Source organism: Zootermopsis nevadensis, unplaced genomic scaffold, assembly GCF_977971745.1.
Source record: "Zootermopsis nevadensis isolate Lab colony 2312 unplaced genomic scaffold, Znev_1.0 Znev_ptg000021l, whole genome shotgun sequence".
Taxonomy (NCBI): domain Eukaryota; kingdom Metazoa; phylum Arthropoda; class Insecta; order Blattodea; family Termopsidae; genus Zootermopsis; species Zootermopsis nevadensis.
Window position 1 is genome coordinate 6735352 of NW_028259153.1, and position 21475 is coordinate 6756826.

General features: G+C 40.1%; 2 protein-coding genes and 1 long non-coding RNA gene across 11 annotated transcripts in view; 2 read left to right on the forward strand and 1 right to left on the reverse strand.

The window, feature by feature from the left end:
- LOC110838292 (kelch-like protein 10) overlaps positions 1 to 21475 on the forward strand; it is a 172696-nt gene that overhangs the window by 33239 nt on the left and 117982 nt on the right. The gene's annotated exons all lie outside the window — the stretch shown is intronic.
- Positions 843 to 3752, reverse strand: LOC147873150 (uncharacterized). 3 transcript variants are annotated; one of them, XR_015536038.1, is made up of 3 exons: positions 3513 to 3684; positions 2166 to 2266; positions 843 to 921 (listed from the first exon to the last, which is right to left on the reverse strand). It is a non-coding gene; the product is annotated as an uncharacterized LOC147873150 (long non-coding RNA). The 3 variants fall into 3 exon arrangements; XR_015536039.1 differs by lacking the exon at positions 843 to 921 and adding an exon at positions 1445 to 1534 and having other exon boundaries at positions 3513 to 3683; XR_015536037.1 differs by lacking the exon at positions 843 to 921 and having other exon boundaries at positions 1982 to 2266; positions 3513 to 3752.
- On the forward strand, positions 1533 to 21227 carry LOC147873151 (kelch-like protein 36). Of its 7 annotated transcripts, none has more exons than XM_087352279.1 (10): positions 6650 to 6902; positions 9071 to 9258; positions 10123 to 10374; positions 11696 to 11994; positions 14581 to 14817; positions 15586 to 15758; positions 16067 to 16233; positions 16908 to 17066; positions 18711 to 18915; positions 20373 to 21227. In XM_087352279.1, the coding sequence occupies exons 4-10, from the start codon at positions 11878 to 11880 to the stop codon at positions 20512 to 20514; spliced, it is 1200 nt and encodes a 399-aa protein (XP_087208405.1). In that variant the 5' UTR covers positions 6650 to 6902; positions 9071 to 9258; positions 10123 to 10374; positions 11696 to 11877; the 3' UTR covers positions 20515 to 21227. The 7 variants fall into 7 exon arrangements, with proteins under 7 accessions (XP_087208410.1, XP_087208406.1, XP_087208405.1 ...); XM_087352285.1 differs by having other exon boundaries at positions 11716 to 11994; XM_087352282.1 differs by having other exon boundaries at positions 9071 to 9192.

A 21475-nucleotide genomic window follows, 5' to 3' on the forward strand; every position in this document is an offset into this window, starting at 1 on the left:
ACAAATAGGTTCAAAGGGTTAATAAGATGAAGTGTGTTACAGAATATAAACATGAAAGCCAATGAAATGGATCATGCCCAAAGGACTGTCTTTGTTAAAGTTTCCCTGCTTTTGGAATGTCATTCCTGGCATTGCATCGACCTATCGATATCGGATGGAGGCGGCAGTCGATACAACTGCTTACTGCAAACAAACGCGCTCTTCGGAAATAGAAATGGCGTGGCTGTTATGAACGACGTCAGATTCCTCCTGATGACTCGTCGGACGGCGTCTCGATGCGTCACGAACAATCAGCTGTTTTTACAGCGCGCACAGAATATCTTTAAATGTATGTCAGCAATTTTCTGTGTTTTTCTCAAGACACTGGCAGGAATCGTGAAAGGCTGTTACTAAATTTGCCGAACTATGCACTGTCCAGTACAGGCAGACACAAAACTCACCTCGTTCCATTCTGATTTAATATATAATTTTGAAATGAATAAAGAAATCACGTACTATTAAAACCAACTCCTCATGTGTTAATTTTCGTGTAAGAGCGCCGAAAATACATGACAGATTTTGAAGAGATTCCGTATTACAATCCTACATTACATTCTGCTTTAAGTACACGTTACTTGGATGCGTGATCATTTTGATTAAACTGTGTGTGTGTGGCGCGTTTATTGGTCACGAAATTTATTAGTGCTAAAGTCTAATCAACTTTTAATTATATTTCGACAGACTTTTGGTGTAATGTATTTGTTATTCGTATTATTAACCGCTCATGTTAATATATTTTATTGTTTTGATACAGCCTATAAGTAAAGTCGCCGAACATCGTCCGTTCTCCTAGTTCCATGCGCTGTCGTTTTCATGTTGTATGGTGGTGCACTCTGTTGATTTTAAGTGGTACCTGGTCACGTTGCAAATCAGTGTGGCTGTCTGCTGTTGCAATAGAACGTGTAGTGAATGCTATTAATTTCTCAAGGCAGAGCTTTTGGAAGGTTATGTCAACTAGATTGTATCACTACACAGCGTCTGTATTACTATTGTTAAAACCATAAATTCTGTGAAACAGATGCTATGAGATAGAAGGGTCAGTAGCAAAAGAAATTTGTATGGTCAAAGAATACGAACCAGCGCAAATAACAGAAGGAATGTCTAAGAACAAATAATTTTTGAACTTAGAAGTTGTGTAGAATAACATATTTCAGTTAATGAAGACTTTATAAAATCAAGAGGTTAGGAGACATTTTACATTGTAAATTATATACAGCGCACATTGAACAGTCTGTGATGTATAAACAAAGTCAACACCGTCCATTTGAAACGTACTGTTCGCTAAAGAGATGCCTCTTGTCCAATGTATTTCATTAATTAAGGTGATGTGTGCGTGTTCTAACCTTATTTTGTCAGACCTTCTTTTTCAGTGTGCAAACATTTTTTTGTTTATCTTAGCCATTGTGTTTCTGCCGTGGGCCGAGAGGTGGCAGTCAGAACGTCGATACACACATCTTTGAGACATGTTGGCTGTACCTTGTTCTTTGCCGACGCACTACGAATCAGTATCTTATATACAGAGTGTTACAAAATTACGCAATGGTAGAAAAACTCAAAACGAAAATGTGAAAGGATGAATTGTGTACAGGGGAGCGTCAGATGGGACAAGTGTATGAATCACTGTGGGAGGACCAAAAGTCATAGGACGTGATGTACAGCTCTGGAACTACGCAATAAAACGGTGGACAGTGGTCGGCGGTCAGCTGCTTCTTTGCACCGTCGTCCCATGCAAGGAAGACATCAGCAAGGAGAGGTAAGTAAAATTAACCTCATGTTTCACTAATACTGTGTTATGTTCGCATTTGATCTTTTGTGTTTGAACATGAACGTAATCCGGAAGCATATTTTATGGTCAGATGAAGGAGCATTGTTTTGGCGTAGGTATTACGTGGCGTAAGATGTCAAAGCCGGAAACTCCTGGGTTCGTGTCTTGGTGAATATGTTTGGTTTACTGATAATAATATATTTCAAATATAAAGGATTGTGACGATGGTGGATTACACTTACAATTATTCACTATCTGGACTTTTTCCCATCGTTCTGCTATCAGGGAGTTAGTTTTAGTTAATTGCAAGTGACTTAATAAAGAAATAATGTTAATCGGCGATTCCAAATTTTCTACAAACCTATCAAGTCGGGTTGCGTGAACAGAATGTCTCTCTTCATCCTAATGGTTGGGTAGTTCAGTACGCCCCAAGAAAGCGACGTCCCACAGGTATCAGCTTCCCTGCAACACAGAATTATGTAATCGGCCAAGGCTCCATTCAGTTAGTCACATTACTTTTGTGGCGTCGAGTTCTTTGAAACAAAAGACGAATTATTTTTGTCTTACTAGTCACAGAATGTTAAAATGTATGTATTTTGACTTCCCTACAATAGCAAAACGTCTATACCAAATATCACGAAAATTCATTCTGCCGTTCATTAACTTTTATACGCGTACAAACGGACAAAGCGAACTTATAAGGCCCTCTACAGAGATTCTGCTAAAATTAAAATGCGCTGTAAACGTATTGAGTCTTTTATTCTACAACGCTGTGTGAACTTGTAGGTAAGAGGAACACACTGTCTTCATCCTTAGTTGTATTCTGATGCTCTATCATTAATACTTAAGTGGTGGCTACAGATGTCTGTATAGTCTAAACGTCGTTGTGTTTATATATTATAAAGTTCAGTTATTTTGACACACGTGTAAGTGTTATCAAGTTGAATATCTAAATTATAAATTTCCTATTAGGAACGGAATATTTGATTTTATTCTTAAATATGGGCGTGTCTCACGAGCCAAACTGTATATATGTCAGCAAGGCGCACTTTTGAGACTGAATCTTATTAAATAATAATTCTGCCTTCCAAGGAAAAATAACTAGCGACCATGTGAAGAAACATATATCTCAAACACCGTTACTCTTAGGTAAATATTAAGCGTCCGCCCCAATTACCCGAAGCTCCACGTAAAGAGTAAAAAAAGCATGTTCTTTAAGATTTGTCCCAAAAAAACAGCCGCCCCGATTAATCGACGGCCCAATTAACCGGAATCTGCTGTATTAACGTTAAGACTCTTGAAAGACCACGATAGTCGGGGCGAATCTGTTCGTTCCACGTCCGTCAGAAGTTAATGTTATGGAAGGGGGTCAGAGGGGGAGGGGGAGGGTAGCAAATGAGGAAGTATTTACTGTCAGTACTGAAAACATTAACCCCAGGTCACTGTTCTGCTTCGTACGTCGGTAATATCTTTGGTTTGCGTAGTACGTGCGTGGTTTTCCTTCTATCCCCCAAGGTATGACGTAGGCGAAACGCACGGTTGAGTACCGACTACTGTACAATTGTTTTTAACTGTATACTTGTGTCGATGGTAAAACTTGGTGTCCTGAAATGTGACTGGAAACGTATTTAAAATTATAATAGACAATCTTGATTGTCGGCAACGATTAAACCGGCTTGCGGGCAATTCTCTCTGGCTTCTTACTTACTTAGTTGTCAGAAATGTAGTTCATTCTGTAACATATCTTGTGCTTAATATCTGTTGCACGTTCATTTGAAGTTATCAGCCTTTAAATACGAACCCAGAAAACGTTTTATAAAAACATTAAATACATGTGGCAAGGCATTACTCAGCGCTCCACTCTCGTCGCTCACATGCGATATCACGGGCAACAATGATCGGACTTACATTGTTGACAAAACAGGACAGCAGTTATTTATTTCTTGCAACAAATAGATGCCACTTCATTTTAAATTAAAGATAAGAATATATTCTGTTGCTTTCACGTTAGAAACGTAAAATAGATCCATCTTATTATTTTACGTAAATACGTCTATAGGGAAAGGTCATTCGGCAAAACAGCGTTAGGAAAATGTGTAAGATCCATACCAATAATGTGTAAATATGGACCGACAACGGTCAGTTCTTATATGAACTCCTGCGTGCGTAACAATTCTTTACACCTTTACCTAAGAAACTAATTGTTACGTCACCTGTTTACACTGATTTGTTGTGTATCATTATTGTCGTCAACAATCCGCTTTCGTCACTCCGGAAAGAGCTAAGCTGCCAATCGCTTATAGAAGAAGTGCGTCGTAGAGCAGATAATTTTGTGCTGGTAAAAACGTTTCAGAATATCACAGGTTCTTATTTTATATAAAAATTATTAAGAAACCTGCGATACTGCCCTCCAATCTCTCCGTTATATTTTAGATCAGATCGATCATTGACGGTGGACATCGAGGTCTCTTACAATTCAACAAAATTTGAGGTAAGGGATTCCTATTTATTATTATTGTTATTATTTGCAATTGTATTTGTAATTGTCTGTGATATCGTGAGGTTTGGTGTGTAATCGTTAAACATTCACATGCCAGCAACTCCATATCTCGTTGAATCTAGATGACTCTACTCCTGTAACGTTGGCTACCTGAGGAATTCTGTAGCCACATTCGTCCTTAATTGAGGATAGCAGCTGGTTCTTTTTATGTCGTGATATTGGCAACGCCCGATTGTCTGATTTTATTTGTGCTGTCACGAATACCAAACAATTTGAGGTAGAATTGACATTGAACTGTATTCTACATTACGACGTTGTTGTATTCCAAATACCTTCTGCATTTAAGGTAAATATTTCAATTTTGCAGCAATATGAAAAAATCTCTTGAATTAATTTCGTAACTCTTTAAATCGGAAGACGGTCTAAAAATATTTAAGAACTGCAAATAATCACTGCTTGCAGTGCAGCCCATAAATACAGAATGCAGCGTTAAGACTTGCTAAAGCTTGCACGGACTACCACTCTGTTTCAAGTGTCGTGAACACTAAGAAGTTTTCCGTGCGTAACAGGAGCCATAGTCGCTTGTTGCTTTTCAGATTTAAACGATGAAGAAACAACTGACAAGTGTGAAATCTTCATATTAACTTCCGGCGTCATATTGAGGGAACGTAAATTTAGTTTCCCGGAATTAAAATCGTAGAAGGTCAGTGTACGTGATCCTGCTTTGATCAAAAGCGACGGAAAGACTTTTTGATAGATCCGAAACATGATTTATTTAGACTAGAAACATTTGAAATTTGATTAGGTAACGACTATTTCGATAAAGAAGAACAAAGAAGTTTTACTTGGCGCTAGTAGAAAGTTTGGTATGAGTGAGGTTTTCCGAGCTTTTCCTCAGTTGTAAGGTAAGTACAAGAGTATAGTTCAAAAGGAGGACGGCCCGCCAAACCCAAATCATTGAGTCCTTCAGCTGACGTGAACCTCCCCCCCTAGCCCAATTCGCAGACCGTCAAGTCTTCCGACGCGACAAAACCCTCCTTCCAGTTATGAGGCTCAGTTTACCATTTCCAGCAAAGCGTTTCTTACGCAGGAATGGTGTTTTCTTAAGACAGACTCGGGTCTGTGACCTTAGATCCTGTAATTTCCTTTGAAAAGAATGAATTTTGCCTTGGCGTCTTTCTCTTAACGCAGTTGCGTTCCTGTCAACAGAAACCATTCTTCTTATCAGGAGTCGAACCCAGTGTCGAGGCCTCCGTTTCCGTAATCTACTCTTCGTAGCAGAGAAACTCTGATCCTAGCGCCATTGTTCTGTCTCTCTTAGTTTCGGAGTTAAAGGAAATGCCCTTGAAGGAAATCGAACTCAGGATATTTTTCCCAGAGTTCTGACCTTCCTGTGTTCTCTCATTTGGCCTAAGGGGTAATCGCGCCATTTTTCTTGTTCACGAGCCACAAGCGAACGAGTAAAGAAATGTCAACCCTCAATTTTGAGTTTACATATGGCCAGTAGACTCTGCGGTATTTACTAAGGGGAAATACGACAGTTTCTTACAAATTCATCTTCTGGGTCTCAGACAGTTTTCGGGCTTGTGACCTTAGTCAATCGAATCATTTCCCAGGATCAAGAACAGAATTTGCCTTAGCGCCATTCGTCCCTAGTGGTCGCTATCCGAACAACATAAAACATCTTTGCCGGGGTTCGAAGGAAGAAAAATATTTTATTTGGCTCAGCGCCCGCGCCCCTCAAAAATAATCTTTAAAATTAATCAACTATACTGAAACCGGGCGTTATTTTTAAATAAGGGCAATGAAATTACAATTCTTTCTTATGCTTCTTCTCATTATTGTTATGTGTTCTCTTCTTATAGGGAAATTACTTAGTATTATGACAGAATGTAACCAAATTATAAGTTAGAGTAATTCACTTTTGACGTAAATACGTCTATATGGAAGGGTCAGTGTCATTCGGCAAAAATGTAACGAAAAAGTTTAACTTCATTGTTATGTTACCTAGGAAACGTCATTGTTATGTTACCTAGGAAACGTCATTGTTATGTTACCTGGGAAACGTCATTGTTATGTTACCTAGGAAACGTTACGTTACCTGGTAAACGTCATTGTTATGTTACCTAGGAAACGTCAAACCTCATTTTTATGTTACCTGGGAAACGAAAAAGTGTAACTTCATTATTTTGTTACCTAGGAAACGTCATCTGTTTATCAACAAATAAACAACAATGGTTACCTAGGAAACATCTGTTTATCAACAAATCAACATTAATGATTACCTAAGGAACATCTATTTACTCGGAATTTTTGTTACCAAGGAAACGTCATCTGTTTACTCGGCATTGTTGTGTTTCATTATTGTCGTCAACAACCGACTTTCGTTATTGCGGAAAGAGCTGAAATGTGAATCGCTTGTAGAAGAAATGCGTCGTGGAGTAGATAATTTAGTGCTGGTAAAAACTTTTTAGAATATCACAAGTTCTTATCTTATATAAGAATTATTAAGAAATCTGTAATACTCCATTTTAGTGTTGATTAAACTGATCATTGTCGGTGGACATCGTGGTCTCTTACAACTGAACAAAGTTTTAGGTAAGGGATTCCTATTTATTATTAATGTTCATCACATTTCATGTTTTCATCTGCATTTGTGAACTCTTGTAAGAGAATTAGGCTTGTCTTCTTTTTAACATAATTTAAAGTAATGTTGCATTGACTTCTGTTTGTTCACGGCATCATTGATAGTAAAAGAATATTCCAGAAGGACATTATCATCTCAAAGGAATAAAACGTGTTTCGTAGCCCAGAATCTTAATAAAAATATATGGATCTTAAGAAGTGGGGTACATATTCTGAACAATAATTCTAACACTTTACAATTCCTGATACATCGACATTATTAAAGCGTTTTAGGGAACTGAGAAGAATTTTTATTTCAGTTTTACAAGCCTAATTATCGCAGAATCTCCCTCTCATTATCAGCAGATTAAATCCGGGGAATGTTTGCTGTTATTGAGTGCAAAGTATTTATGGGTGCAAAACGTGGTCTTTCACTTTGAGGGAGGAACATAGACTGAGGGCCTCTCAGAACAGAGTGTTGAGGAAGATGTCTGGACCCAAAACGGGAGTGGGACAGATAATAGAGAAAAGTGAATGACGAGCTCCTCACCCGATGTTGTTGGGGTGAGTTGAGTATTTACAAGGCCTGAAGGGAGGAGACCCCTGGGAAGCCCTCGGCGTCAGTTGGAGGATAACATTAAGATGGAGCTTAGGGAGATGGGACTTGCTGGAGCGAACTGGCTCGGGGTAGAACCCGGTGGCGGGATTTTGTAAACACGATGATGGTTTCAGAAAAGGAAGTGGGCTATTCTTTGACAAGCCGAGTACCAATCGACTTTTCGTAGAATATCTTGCTCATTGCAGTGTGTGAGTAGCGTGATGTAGGCCTGATCTACGCATGCGTTAGAACAACTTAGAGCTTTTGTGACTGTTCCCAACTGTAATTCTCGCGTTAATTGATAAATTTAAATTACATTTTGTGCTTGTAGTGTATACAAATTTGTAATTTAGGCAGGAAAGTCCTTAATCACGTAAGCTCTTATGCACTTTTAGTTCTACAGAGAAAAGAACTCGAAAATTTTATGCTTATGAAAAGGTGTAACCTTATTTTCCAAAATGTATTTGTTAACTGTCTCGTTCTACATCAAAGATCACGGAATTACTATGCCATATTTTTTCCTAAATTTTTAAAATCGGTTCACTAGAGTAGAAGCATCTAAGACTTTATAGATTACACTGATATTTTATAAGTAATGTCTACGTAGTTTACATATAAGGAGATATAAATTTATGCGAGTAATGACAAACGCGGCATGACTTAATATTGTCTAAATCAGTCACATCTACAGGGTGATTAAGCCAAGAAGAGTGAGATGGGTGGGGCATGTAGCACGCATGGATAGGACAAGAGGTGTTCACCGGGTTTTGGTCGGAAATTCTGAGGGGAAGAGACAGCTGGGCAGACCTAGACGTAGATGGGAGAATAATGTCAGGCGGGATCTATGGGAGACAGGAGTTGAAGGAGCTTGGATTTTATTGGTCCAGGACAGGGTCCGGTGGAGGGCTTTGGTTAATTCGGTGACGAAACTTCGGGTTCGATAAGCCGTCTATGTAGTTAGTTAGTTATATGTCACATTTAGATCTTTGTCATTTTGTGTTGAATCTCAACAGGCATTCTGTAAGAAAGAAACAAACTGAGTCCATGGAGCAGAAGTCCTGCTTGAGAATCTAACAGCAGCCCACGTAATCAAGTGCCTCGCCTTTTATGAAATTTAAGTTTCATGTTCGTGTTTACAAGACCCCCGCCTCTAAGTCATATTCACATGCAGATGAAGTAAAGCCACACCTTCATTCTCCACCCTCTAAGATCGATTTTAATATTATCCCAGCAACGTACAGGACTTTAAAGTGACCTTTTATTTTTAGATCTTCAGATTAAAAAGTTTAATTTTTTCTCCCTGCCATGTGTACTACATGCCCAGCCCATCTAATCACCCTTGTTCAGACAGCCTACAATTTATTAATTAGTGAAGAGATCTATAAAGCTCCATATTATGCAATTTTCACCATTCCCTTGTCAGTAACTCTCTCGCAGGACCAGATATCCTTCTCAGGATCGTGTTTCCTCTCAGTCACTTTCAGTTGATGTGCAAACGAGATAGTATGAAAAAAACCCGTAACAGCGATCGACTGTTTTTCAGGAGATGGAGTTAAACCAAAGTCACAGCCTTTCTCAAGATGGCGGCAGGTGCACATGCACCAAAGCATTGGTCCGTCTGAACGAGCTGAGAGAGAGGAACTTTTTGTGTGACGCGGTGTTGAGGTTAGAGGACAGCGGCGTCTTTCCAGTCCACAGAGTGATTTTGTCGATGCGTAGCGAATATTTCAGGTTTATTTATTTACTGACGTGGTTTATTAACACGTGAATTAAGGACATAATAGACGTCAATTCGTGTGTGAAATGTTTTATCCCCTTTTATGCAGAAACCTGTATTTTTATACGGCTAATTGTCTTTTGTTATTTGTTCATTGTCATGCAATCTCACGGCGCCGTAGAAACTGAGTGGCATTTCAGACGTACTTACTGCCGTCCTTCCTCGATGATGGAGGCAGTAAGCACCTCTGAAACGTCCGATAATTTCTACGAGGCAACACGACGCGACATCTCTGAAGACGTACGTGGTTTTTTGTATTAATTTTTAAGTGCGGTTGTAAAAGGTGACAGTGACTCGATGTGGAGGGAGAATTAACATCTTGGTTTTAATACATAAAGACGACCGACAAAGTCCAGAAGAAATTTGGTAATGCCCGGAATATTGAAAGCTGCTGTGTGTTGCTCTGTCTGAAATGTAATAAACTGTAAGAAGGAACTTCGCAATACATGTTTCATTCTTAGGAGAGAATCTTTCGAGAATTTGTGCATACTTGAATTTGCTTGTGTTTTAAATAACGTTGCGGTGAGTTCTTGAAATGAGAAATGAATTTTAACCGTGAACCATTGTTTGTGTTTTCCAAAAGACGTATCTCACGTCTTGTTGCGAGCTGTGCCCCTTTTTCAGTTTTCCGACAATCAAATTTTTCCGTTTGTCTTGATCTGCAAATCCCTTAATTAGTAATAGGAAAATGTTTGCTGGTTGGTGATCACTTCTTAAAGGCCGCGTAGAAACATTGGCTACGTGAGTCATAATAACTTAGAGTTTATGCGTATGACTTGTAATTATCTGCCCGCCGTTTTTCCATATCGACGTTTTAGGACCCTCTTCACGACAAAACTGCACACCAGTGAGGAGACTGATGTTCTCCTCCACGGAGTCAGCTCAGACATGATGACCCAGATACTGGATTATGTTTATTTTCGCGAGGTTTACATTCGCTCCGACAACGCGCGTCAACTGCTCGTGACGGCTGACTACTTGTGTATACCGGACCTTCCTAAACTCTGCTGCGACTTCCTCAAGGACAAGATGGCCGTCGACAACTCTATCGGCATCATGCAGTTCACAAGGTAATTGATGTTTATTTGTCATTTGCTGAAGCGCCAGCCTTCGTCGCTGGAGCGAATCAGCTTTACTCAAGAGAGCAGCCGAATGCCGTGTCGGAGATTAAAGACTCTGACTGAAGACTGGACAAATTATAAAGCGTTGTAAGTCAGGGCAGTTGGGGTGCCTGTAATTTAAATATTCTGATTTAACTGCATATGTTTTGAGCGTCATTATGACAAGCAGATGACTAATTTCACCATGTAGAACGTTAATCACGACCTATTGCAGAGTCATAATCAAATCTGTCTTCCACTCGATTTCCTATCCTTCTTTCTTTCTTTTTTCTTTCTTTCATTCTCTACGGAATTCCTTGCTTCTTACATAATCCTCCCAACACCAAAATCAACATTCAGCTCCACATCTTTCTGCATACAGCAAAACCTCTGTTAACCGAGCCTCGATTATCCGATTCCCGCATTTCAACCAGAAAGGTTGCGATTGGATTCCACAGGCGAAAGTGTTTAATGCGATGTCCACGCGGTACAGTTCACTTCCATATTTTGCTGATTATTATGAACACTTTTGAACATTTAGATAATTGGTTATTATCGGGCAAAGACAAGATACAACCCGCTGTTTCCCGTAGAAACTAAACCCCTACTCCTTCTTGTTCATGACAACATAGCAAGCAAATCAATTGATATCAGCAGAATCACAACAGAACCTCCACTTCGTGCGATTGACGGAATGACTGATAAATTCATTATTTTAATAGAGGGACTCCCTCGAAGAGCGCTCACGAGTTACTTTTGCCGTCGGATTGTGCGTGCGACTCGCCCACATCATCAGCCGACGAGGAAAATCTGTATTGATTCTCTACTTATTCGTTCAATTCCATGACCACGTTCCCCTTTTTCCCGCTCATTCGACTTATCGGATTATCCGACCCGTTCTTCCCCCCCCCCCACATAGTCAATTTAAACGAGGTTTCACCGGATTAACAAACACAGTTAACACAACGTCATTTCGCGAAGGTTAATTCCAGAATTAAAAATTCTACACTCCTCATCTCATTGTATTCTTCACTTGCGTACGCCATGCCCTTATTTTAACCTATAACCTTATCGCGAGGACGAGCGGGCATTTTCTGGGTACCTTCAGAGCCTAAAACTGTCAATTTCGTTACGGTTAAACGGAGCGTCTCTCAGCGTTGCCTCTCCACGTGTCTGCTCTCAGTCTCGCTCATTCTGGCTTTAAACGGCTAAGGTAAAAACTTCAGGCGAAATACTGTGGTGTGCAAATACTTGAGAATCCAGTTCTTACTGTAGTGTTTAATTTTGTCAGCGTTACCCTCGCTGTGACAGGTCTCACTTCTGCGCCGACCTTGAGACTCACGCTCGTCGCTTCGTTCTGCGCCAATTCGTGGAAGTATCTCGGCAGAGCGAAGAACTGCTGGAACTACCTGTAGAGGAGCTGCAGGCGGTAATCGAGGCCGAGAAACTGAACGTGAAGGACGAGAGAGTTGTATGGGAGTGCATTCTCCGGTGGACAACCACGACCCGGACAACAGGAAAGGTCACATCGCGGGCCTTTTGAAGGGCGTCAGACTGGGACTACTTGATGCAAAGTTTTTCAAAGAGAAGGTCAGTATGCCCCTGAAATTGTTGATGTTTATCGGAAGTGAACCCCGCATTTTAAATTCCATATTCACACGTTTTCGTAATCAATTAATGCAAATCGTGAGCCTTTCTCTTCGTCACGTGTAAGCCCGTCTGTCTGTCTGTCTGTCTGTCCGCAGTTCCAACTCGAGAACGTCTGAACCGGTGTTCATTTGATTCAATACTGACGAGCTTTAACGGAATCTGTTGACACATTCCACTTCTGGTTAAAATCTAACAATAACAACGTGAAAACTACTGTCGGCAGACCAGTGGAAAAGCCCTGCGTTGGGAAGTCGTTTCAGGAGTTGGCAGGAGGAATATTTACTATCAGCTGGACTAGAGGGCTGCTATTGGTGGGAAGTGCGATACGTCAGAGTTTTACTCTACTGTACATAGACTAAAAACATCAAGCCGTTAAGAGTAGCGTGTAGTGAGTTCACCTCTAATGTGTTCTGATAATATTCTGGATTAAATCGCTGTGCCGCTGTGAGGTAATCTTAAAGCTGTACACATCAGAACACATTAAAGCCTGTCGTCTATTCTTCGTTCAGTGGTTGTGGAGCGAATGCTTTTAGGATGGGTCGTCACTCACCGCGAAATCTTGCGCATGCGTGTATATCGCATTCATTGCAGGGCTTTTCTCCTGGTCTGCGGACTGTACAAAATGATTTGAATGCCTTATTCCGCGCAAAATTTCCTACGTAAGAAATTCTCAGATTGCCTGGGTTACCATGGTTACAATAACAACCTGTTTAATGACGCTGGTAACACGCTTGTATACGCGTGTGTATGTGCAGAAATGTTGTTCGAGTTAATAATCGTCTTTTATTCATGGTCTGTGCTACAATCTTTGATTGAAGTCTCAGCGTTTATTAACAACCATTACGTGTCTCAGTTCAACTACGGCATTCCACCGTTAACTGCCTTCAGACGTCCACTCAGCTTGAATAGGAAAATCCTCCAACAGATAAATCACGTCTTCTTGGGCAGCGTTCAATCTAACCAAAGTTCCTACGGCCATAAGAAGGGTATCTTAGCTGCTATAACAATTTAACGCATCTCAGACTATGAACACTAAGCATGATAATCTGTAGCTGATTGACCATATAGGTACAACAGATATCCGAAAAGTTCAGGAAGAAGCCTTCGTTCTACATCCAAGAGTAAATTACCCGAGGGGCTTCTAAATCCTAGACAGTTTTAACAGTCTAATATTTTAACCGTCATCTCACGAAGCAGCCATATTCTTTCTTCCATTCCAGCACGTGATTTTACCCCGGAGAAAAAGTTGACAGTGGAACCACGGTTCCGTAGAATCTGTCGTAAATACGTCTCTGTATTTAAATTATATGTAAGCAATAAATACAATGAAAATAAGGTAATATATTAGCTTTATTCTAAATATGTCCTTTATACATGCTTTAAAATTGAGTAAAGTCTGATTAAGACATTGCTTATTTAACTTGAATTAGTTGGGCTTAAGATGGGTCTGTGGTAGCTGAAATATGTTATAAAATTTGTGCACATTAGAGTATTCACATTTCGTGCAAACACCATATCTATACAAGATTTTGATCTAGTAGTACTACATTGATGATTTGACATCCAACATTAAGCCAAAGGTTTCCTCCAAAAATGTGACCAAGCTTTGATTTTCCTCCTTCTTTAAATCAATGTTAAAATCTCATGCCAATATATTACAGATTCTTAAATGTCTTTAAGGTTACATTACCCTTACTCTTAGCATTACTGAGGAATGAACGTTTAAAGGTGACTCGGCGCTGGATCTTACACATCTTCGTAACTAACGCTGTTTTGCAGAAAGACCCTTCCGTATAGACGTATTTACGTTAAAAAATGTTTCTATTCTAGGTCAAATGTCCTGTGATTTCAGCCACTCACCTCTTACGAATATTTGTGAAGCAATCGCACGGATTCATGAAAATTTTATCTACTTCAAATATTTTTAAAATTTAGCATTTCTATCTACTAGTTTCGAACACTAAAAGAAAACCACCTGATGATGATCAATTAAGGTCGAAACATGCAAAGACTCTTAATAGACATCGAACCCAATCACACGGTGTTGTGTTGACGTACCTTCCACCCAACCATCAACATGTGGCAGGTTGCCTCCCTTGAAACTCGAAGCAACTAATTGTCATAACTTTCTTTCGATGTTACGTAATTTTAACGATTAATTAAAGTTATCGAATAGAAAAGAATGTGGTGATCGAAGCGTGCATCTCGCACGGGAGAAAAGAGAAACAAAATACAATTTTTAATGTAACTCAAAATGAAACCCTTACTAAAGTATTTAACTTTCGGTTGAAACACATTTCAATAATTTTCTCTAAGATCGTTTTACCTTTGTTTTCGATTCTCTTCACAACCTGCGCATTTGTTATGAGCGTCGTTACATAAACCAAAAAACATCTTTATCTGTATATACCATTCTATTTCGGTGAGTTCCCAACCAAATTATGTGTGTATTTCTTGTCTCCTCTGCAATGGAACATGCCATCCCTTCCTAAAATTTCATAAGGTTCACATTAAACTGTTCAACAGGTGTCAAAGCACCCGTACGTGACTGAAAACAAGGCGTGCAAACCCATGATCTCTGAGACGCTCAAATTCCTGGATGACGTGAAAAGGTTGACGAAGGACGACAAGGACCTCGTGACACCAAGGATTGCCCGCCCGCGAATCCCACAGGACATTCTGTTTGCTATTGGTGGGTATCGTGATACAAGGCCGACAGATGTGATCGAATCGTACGACGCACGAGCAGACCGGTGGACGGTGGTGAGTTGCAAAAAATTCTACTCTTATCGCGCCTTGTTCAATGACGCCTCCGAGAAAAACTGCTATTCCTACAAGGATCTCTTAACCTCTTTATTTCGTGTTCGTTTATTTTCATTGCAGGGAAAACTTTTTTAATATAAGCTTCAAAGACATGAATTAAAAAGAATAAATAAATAAATTATTCATATGCTGAGTCTCGTGTACAAAGTAAGTTCTAATGGGAATCGACGAAGGATGAGAAGTTTGACTTAAATACCATTTACCATAAGCGTCCTACTTCAACTGTCATGGCAACCTGTCTGCTGATTTTAGACATCGTTGATCGTCAGTGGATTTCAACGTAACAAATGAAGCACTCATCAGTGTCGATGTTGGCCATCTGCGTGGTAACGCCTCGTGAATTAGAAGGCGGTGGGGTGGGGAACGTACTGCCTCCAGCTTTGCGTCGATAAAACCAAAACACCAACATCTGTCCTTTCCAAAGTACGAACCTGAAATGTCAGCTGTTGATCAGAAATTAATTCTACGTTTGTCTGTCGTACTTGACGAGAGCTTCTCTTTGGGTCTTCCTGTTTCCACCTTCGCTCCAAGTTAATTTCTCACGGTCTTTGTCGAGTGCCACCCTCCACGGGGTAGCAAATTCGGTCCACTGTTGGGGAGTGTACCTCTGCTCCGGTGGGTGGTCGCTTGACCTCTAATGTAGTGACTTCACATCAGTAGACTACGTGACCCAAAGAAACATAAAGCCATACCCTGTCGTTCCTGCAGGTGGAGGGGGTCGACTCGATCGGTCCGCGAGCCTACCATGGCACGGCAGTGGTCGGTTTCGAAATTTACGTCATCGGTGGTACCGGCAACGGCTTAGAAAATTTAAGATCATGTTTCTGCTTCAACGCTGTTACGAAGACATGCCGCGAGGTGGCGCCTATGCATGAACGCAGGTAAGAAGCAGCTTCATAACTAAGGAACTCTTTGGAGCAGAGTCCTTCTTAAAAAGCTGATAGTCGTTGTCTTAGTCATGATATAAATCTGGGCAGGGGCTTACCACTCACATACAGGAGCATCGTGCAAAGTGTGAATAGGTAGGAGGACTTTTGCGATAATGTTAGTTTTAAGAAAACGATTTGCTTGTTAATTCAATTGAATGATGATTTAATAATGACGAGCGAAAAATTGTCCTCTGCGAGAGGAAATGCATCTGAATCAGCAATAAATGAGCATAGCAGAGCGCGAACTTATTTCGTTTCAGATCCTGTTTAAGTGTGGCAGTTCTGCGAGGTTCAGTGTACGCCATGGGCGGTGGATATGATCTGTATCTCAGTACGGCCGAAAGATACGACTGCGAGACGGACCAGTGGTCGTGGATCGCTCCCATGAAGACAGGGCGAATGTATGCAAGTGCGGCTGTACTGAATGGTACGTAAATCCTGTGAAACAGAAATTTGTGAGTTAGTGCAGAAGGCGAGGCGTCTGTCTGTCTGTCCGCGTATAAGAACGCAAGAACGGTTGAAGGAATCGCGGGATTTGAGGTTCTCACGCCGGCGAGTACGAAGTGGGCTGTCTTTTGGCTTCTGCCGACGTTTCAGACGAACTTTATTCATTCATAATCAAGTCATTCCCCTTCGCTCTTGATCTTAGTTTCCCTCATTCCATTGCCCAATATTCTTTTATTATCTCTTCTTTTATCCGTGCTACGCACTTCGTTATTTCACAGACTGCGACGGCTTGAAGTTCTGAGTGCGTGATGGTTTCTTCTGCTCTTGTAAGCTGTTCCTGTGCGTCGTATTCTGCCTTTGTAGTACCATCATCTCCATTATGCTTTAATTTAAGCACTTTATGCTGTTTATATTACATTTTATCAGTTAAACGCGTTCCTCTGACACGCTGATTGTCTGCATTCGAAACAAAGAAACAAATGAACAGAGACGGCCGTGTCTGTGCACTTTCTGTGACAAGAAATGGGACTTAATAGATTTACAAATTTAAGTAGGGATTGTCCCATGTCTGTGCTCTGCACGGAGCAGTTTAATGCCTCTCCCTAAAACAAATATGTGTACAGTTTGTGTCATATGGTTAATTTCTTTTTACAGACAAAATATACATCGCTGGTGGATATTATGATTCCAATTATCTAAACTCGGTGGAAGTTTATGACCCGGACACCGACCGATGGACGTTCGTTGCACCAATGTTTACTGGACGTTGGTTTCTTTCTTGCGTCGAGTTCCACGGCTTCCTGTACGCCCTAGGTGAGAACTCTGGACATTCTGAGTGATGTTCCTCTATCATTTTTACAGAACTTGATATTGTGAAGTATTTTCCTCGTATTTTTGAGTGACCCAGATGTTATGAACAGAATTTTTCTCCTGTCATTACAGAGTTAGTTTGTCAGTAATTTTACCCCGATTCTTTGTTTCGATTACATTATAAAAAAGAACACTTAACTAACTAACTAACTAACAATCTCTTGTGGTATCTCAAGTTACGTATGCCCCATTTTTCAAACAGTCGCAGTTTACAGGTAAATATTTTGTTCTTGTAGCAAGGAAATTTCAGTTTGCCGCTGTGATCCCCAAAAAGCCGATGGTTTAAAGCAGTTCCTTCGCAGTCTTTGCTTTTCGTCACTTGTTTTCTAACGCCATTTTCAACTGTTCATCTTCTGTTGTTTTTGAACTCTATTATCGGACTCAGTTTCATGAAGTAGACAAGAGATGTCATGCGCAATTCCCTGATGCTACAAGTTTTTATTTGTTGTGTTCTGTTTGAAGTCAGTTCCATATATTATGAACAGGATCCTTTCAACCTCTTCAGTTTGTCAGGGACTTGCTCATACGTATATACATTCTTGGCAGAGATGATCCAAAAGTGGTTTGCCATTGCCTTCTTCTGTGTGTGAGAGGAGTAATTGTTGGGATGCAACGGAGAAACCGGGGAAGCCCCCGGAGGAATACTCCGTGATGACTAGACCACGGCCTTGCCCAACACAAGTTATAAATTTGAGCACCACCGGGAATTGAACCCGGGACCCCAGGCTTACAAGGCTAGTGTTCTGACCGCTAGACCACGTGTATGCTACAAGTACGAAAATCAAATTGTAGCTGTTCCTGGTACTAATACTGACAACGCAAGAGGGAATAAATTTTCTTTGTTGTATTTAATACATTCGTTCCGTTTACGGAATTACCAATTTTAAGAGCTTAAAGTCCGTTGGGTAAGACGGTCGGATTGTGAAGCATCGTAGTTACGGGAAATACAAACATCTAGAAATTTGTAATTGGTAATCTTGAAGGGCCGCCACGGTGGTCTAGCGGTCAGAACACTAGCCTTGTAAGCCTGGGGTCCCGGGTTCATTTCCCGGTGGTGCTCAGACTTATAACTTGTGTTGGGCAAGGCCGTGGTCTAGTCATCACGGAGTATTCCTCCGGGGGCTTCCCCGGTTTCTCCGTTGCATCCCAACAATTACTTCTCTCACACACAGAAGAAGGCAATGGCAAACCACTTCTGATCATCTGCCAAGAATGTATATATGTATGAGCAGGTCCCTGACAACCTGAAGAGGATGGAAGGGTCCTGTTCATAATATATGGACCTGTCGTCAGACAGAACACTAATAATAAAAAAATCTTGAAGGAAAAATACAACTTGTGAAATAGCCTTAAAAGGAAGGATAATATTAAAATGTTTTGAAGGACCTAGATTATGTGAATGCGGTCAACTACAGACTTTTGTGAATAAGGTAATGAATCTTGTGGCTCCATAAGAGCCACAAATGTCGTGGCCAGATCTCGCAGTAATACATATGAAGAAGGGAGCCGCTTAATGGGGTCAGGATAAGTTCCCTTTGGCAGATTTTTTATACCCTGTGACCTGTTACGGAATGTGTGTGTGTGCAGGACAGAACGAGCCATCATCCAAGCTCGGTACCGAAAAGTACGACCCTGTAGAAAACACGTGGACCGAGATCCCTAACATGAACTTCTATTCAGATAACTTAAACGCAGAAGTGATCGATGATATGATCTTCGTCATCGGTTCTAATTATGAACCAAATGAGTTCTTCTCCCGTGTCGCATGTTTCAATGACAAGGAAAATCGATGGTTTGTTTGTATATTTGCTTCTTTGTAAAAAACGTCAGGTCTATATAATCACAGACTGTTACTTTCTAAAAGCACTAGGAAGTGACTCATTTCCGGTCAAAATAACCGCGATCTTGTGGATGCAGCGCCGAGTAGTGGCGTAGTAACTGACCGACGTTTCAGAGGTTCTTACTGCTTACTCAGGGCCTTGAATACAACGCGCGAAAAAGGGTAGAGAGAAAGAGGATAAAATGACAGCAGGCAGAGCGACGTTGCGGTCAAGCTGAATCCATAAATCAGAGGGCGAATGACTTTGTAATGCTAATCAGACGTAAACTGTGACTGCATTAATAAGAAGCTCTTTGACTAAGGTTCTCTGATCAGTGTCACTCTCTTGGGCAGGAAGTGTCTGGCGTTCAGCACATCAGCATCGCCATAATCATCGGATTTAATCAAAGTTTTGGGCCAGTTTCAGGTTTAACGACGCCTACCGTCTCATGTTCTCATTTTTGATGGAAATTTATTTAGAAATGGCTGTCTCTTGGCGTGTTTGACCACGCAGTCTCCTGAAATCTGTTGACGGAGTAAGTAAGGAGCTCCAAAACATCCCAGAAGACAAATTTCTTCATACTTGTATGAGGAAGTGCCAGAAATCCCACAGAAATTCATTTAATTTTGGTATTTGTCTGTTCTACGTCCAGCAGAACCTCTCCAGAACTATTTTTGGTGGGACAAAATATTTTTTGAAAATATATTGCTAAAAGAGGGAAATATTGTCATGGGCGCGTGTCTCAAACAAAACACGTGTAACTCTCCAAAGAAAGTGTGCGATTAAATTTATTTTTCAAATCGAAGGTAATGGCTTAATGAAGTGTACCTAATGTAGCTAGCGCAGACCGCAAGTCAATTGACAGTCTTTTCAAATATTCATAACTTCTCCATCCACTTTGATGTAATAAAATGTATTACGTTATAATAGGACGTTGGCCGGTGTTAAATGTGTATGTGAGTAAAACAGAGATCACGAGAGAACTGTTGTGAAATATGGTGTGGGAAACGTGCATTGAATTTCGATTGGGGGAACTTTTGTTAAGGTTGTCTGGAAACAAAACACAAGCAACGACATTTCGGTGGAACCTGTGCCATTAGCTTAAAGCAGTTTCCCATTCTACGCAAAAACAGAGCCAACCCATCAGATATGAATATTTTTCGGTCAACACATTTTACGACTCACAAAGATATTTTTAAGAAAATTGTTACTTTTTACATAAATGCACTGCCATTTCTGTTAAATATATATTAAATAAATTACTTATGGTAGAAGACGCATTCCTTCGTGAGTTACATCATCTCATGTTGAGCTACATATTTTCTGGACTGTGTCAGTTTATTTTGTGATAAAATTTGTCTTGAGTGTAGATAATACTGATGGACGATGAAAGAGGGTTTGTTTTCACTATTAATATTTCAAATTGCAGGCACGAGGTGGCAGACATGAATGTTCGTAGATCCGGAATGTCGATTTGTGTCATCAGGAACTTACCGAATGCAAGCGATTACGCCTACAAACACAAAGACAAATCGATGGAAGAGAAATGCAAAAAAGAAGGGGAAACGTAAAAGAATGTTAGATTGGGAAAATCAGCAGTTTACAGTTGATTACAACCCCGACGTACATATTAATTTTAAATACCCACCTTATGAAAAAAATGTACAAATTTGAATTGGTGCAGGAGCTACTAAAAAAAGAGAAATATTGTTTGCAGCAAAGAAGGAAAAATTATTTCGCCTCGTTGTTTTCTGCTCAAGAAATCTTATTGAAATTTATTATTTTACATACGTTTAATTTTATCTAAAATATTACCATCCATCAATACAGAGCAGTTTCACCTTGCGTCTTGTATTAAATGAATCCACTTGTGGCGACATGTTTCGAGTTACGAAACCGTCATCATGATATTAGGGAAGATTAAATATTTTTCTTCATGAACAACGTTTAGGAAAACGTCATTACGAAGGCAGCACACTGAGAATTTTGTATTGATTTCTGATCTACGTGAGATACTTTTTAAAAAAAATCGAAACTACATTTGGCTGAGTTGCCCCGATATATCGTGTAATTGTGCCATGTCCCTGGTGAAGTACCAACCTCTTCAAATGCCAGGAAGAAACAGACGATGGTTTTAACTAACACATGTATTTATTTATTTACGGTATTTTGTAAGGTACTTTTAAGTACTTTAATGAATAAGCACAAAATATTACTACAAAATACACAAAACTAGGAACTTGAATTTGTACAACACGTTTCGAAATAAAAGTTCTCAACCATGTGTTACGTGTTTATTAATTAAACGGCATGAAATACAGTCTTAATAGACCGACATATATTTATTTGACGTCCGAGAAATAACGTATTCAAATGGCCAATATTGTTCTCTATTTCTGGTCCTTCGTCGAACAGAATGAAAGTTACCAGACAAAACTGAATTTAATTTCTTTAGAGATGGAGGAGGAATGTAGAAAGTTTCAGCTTCTGCATTACGGCACTTAAGTCCTTTTACCTTCCAACCATATTAAA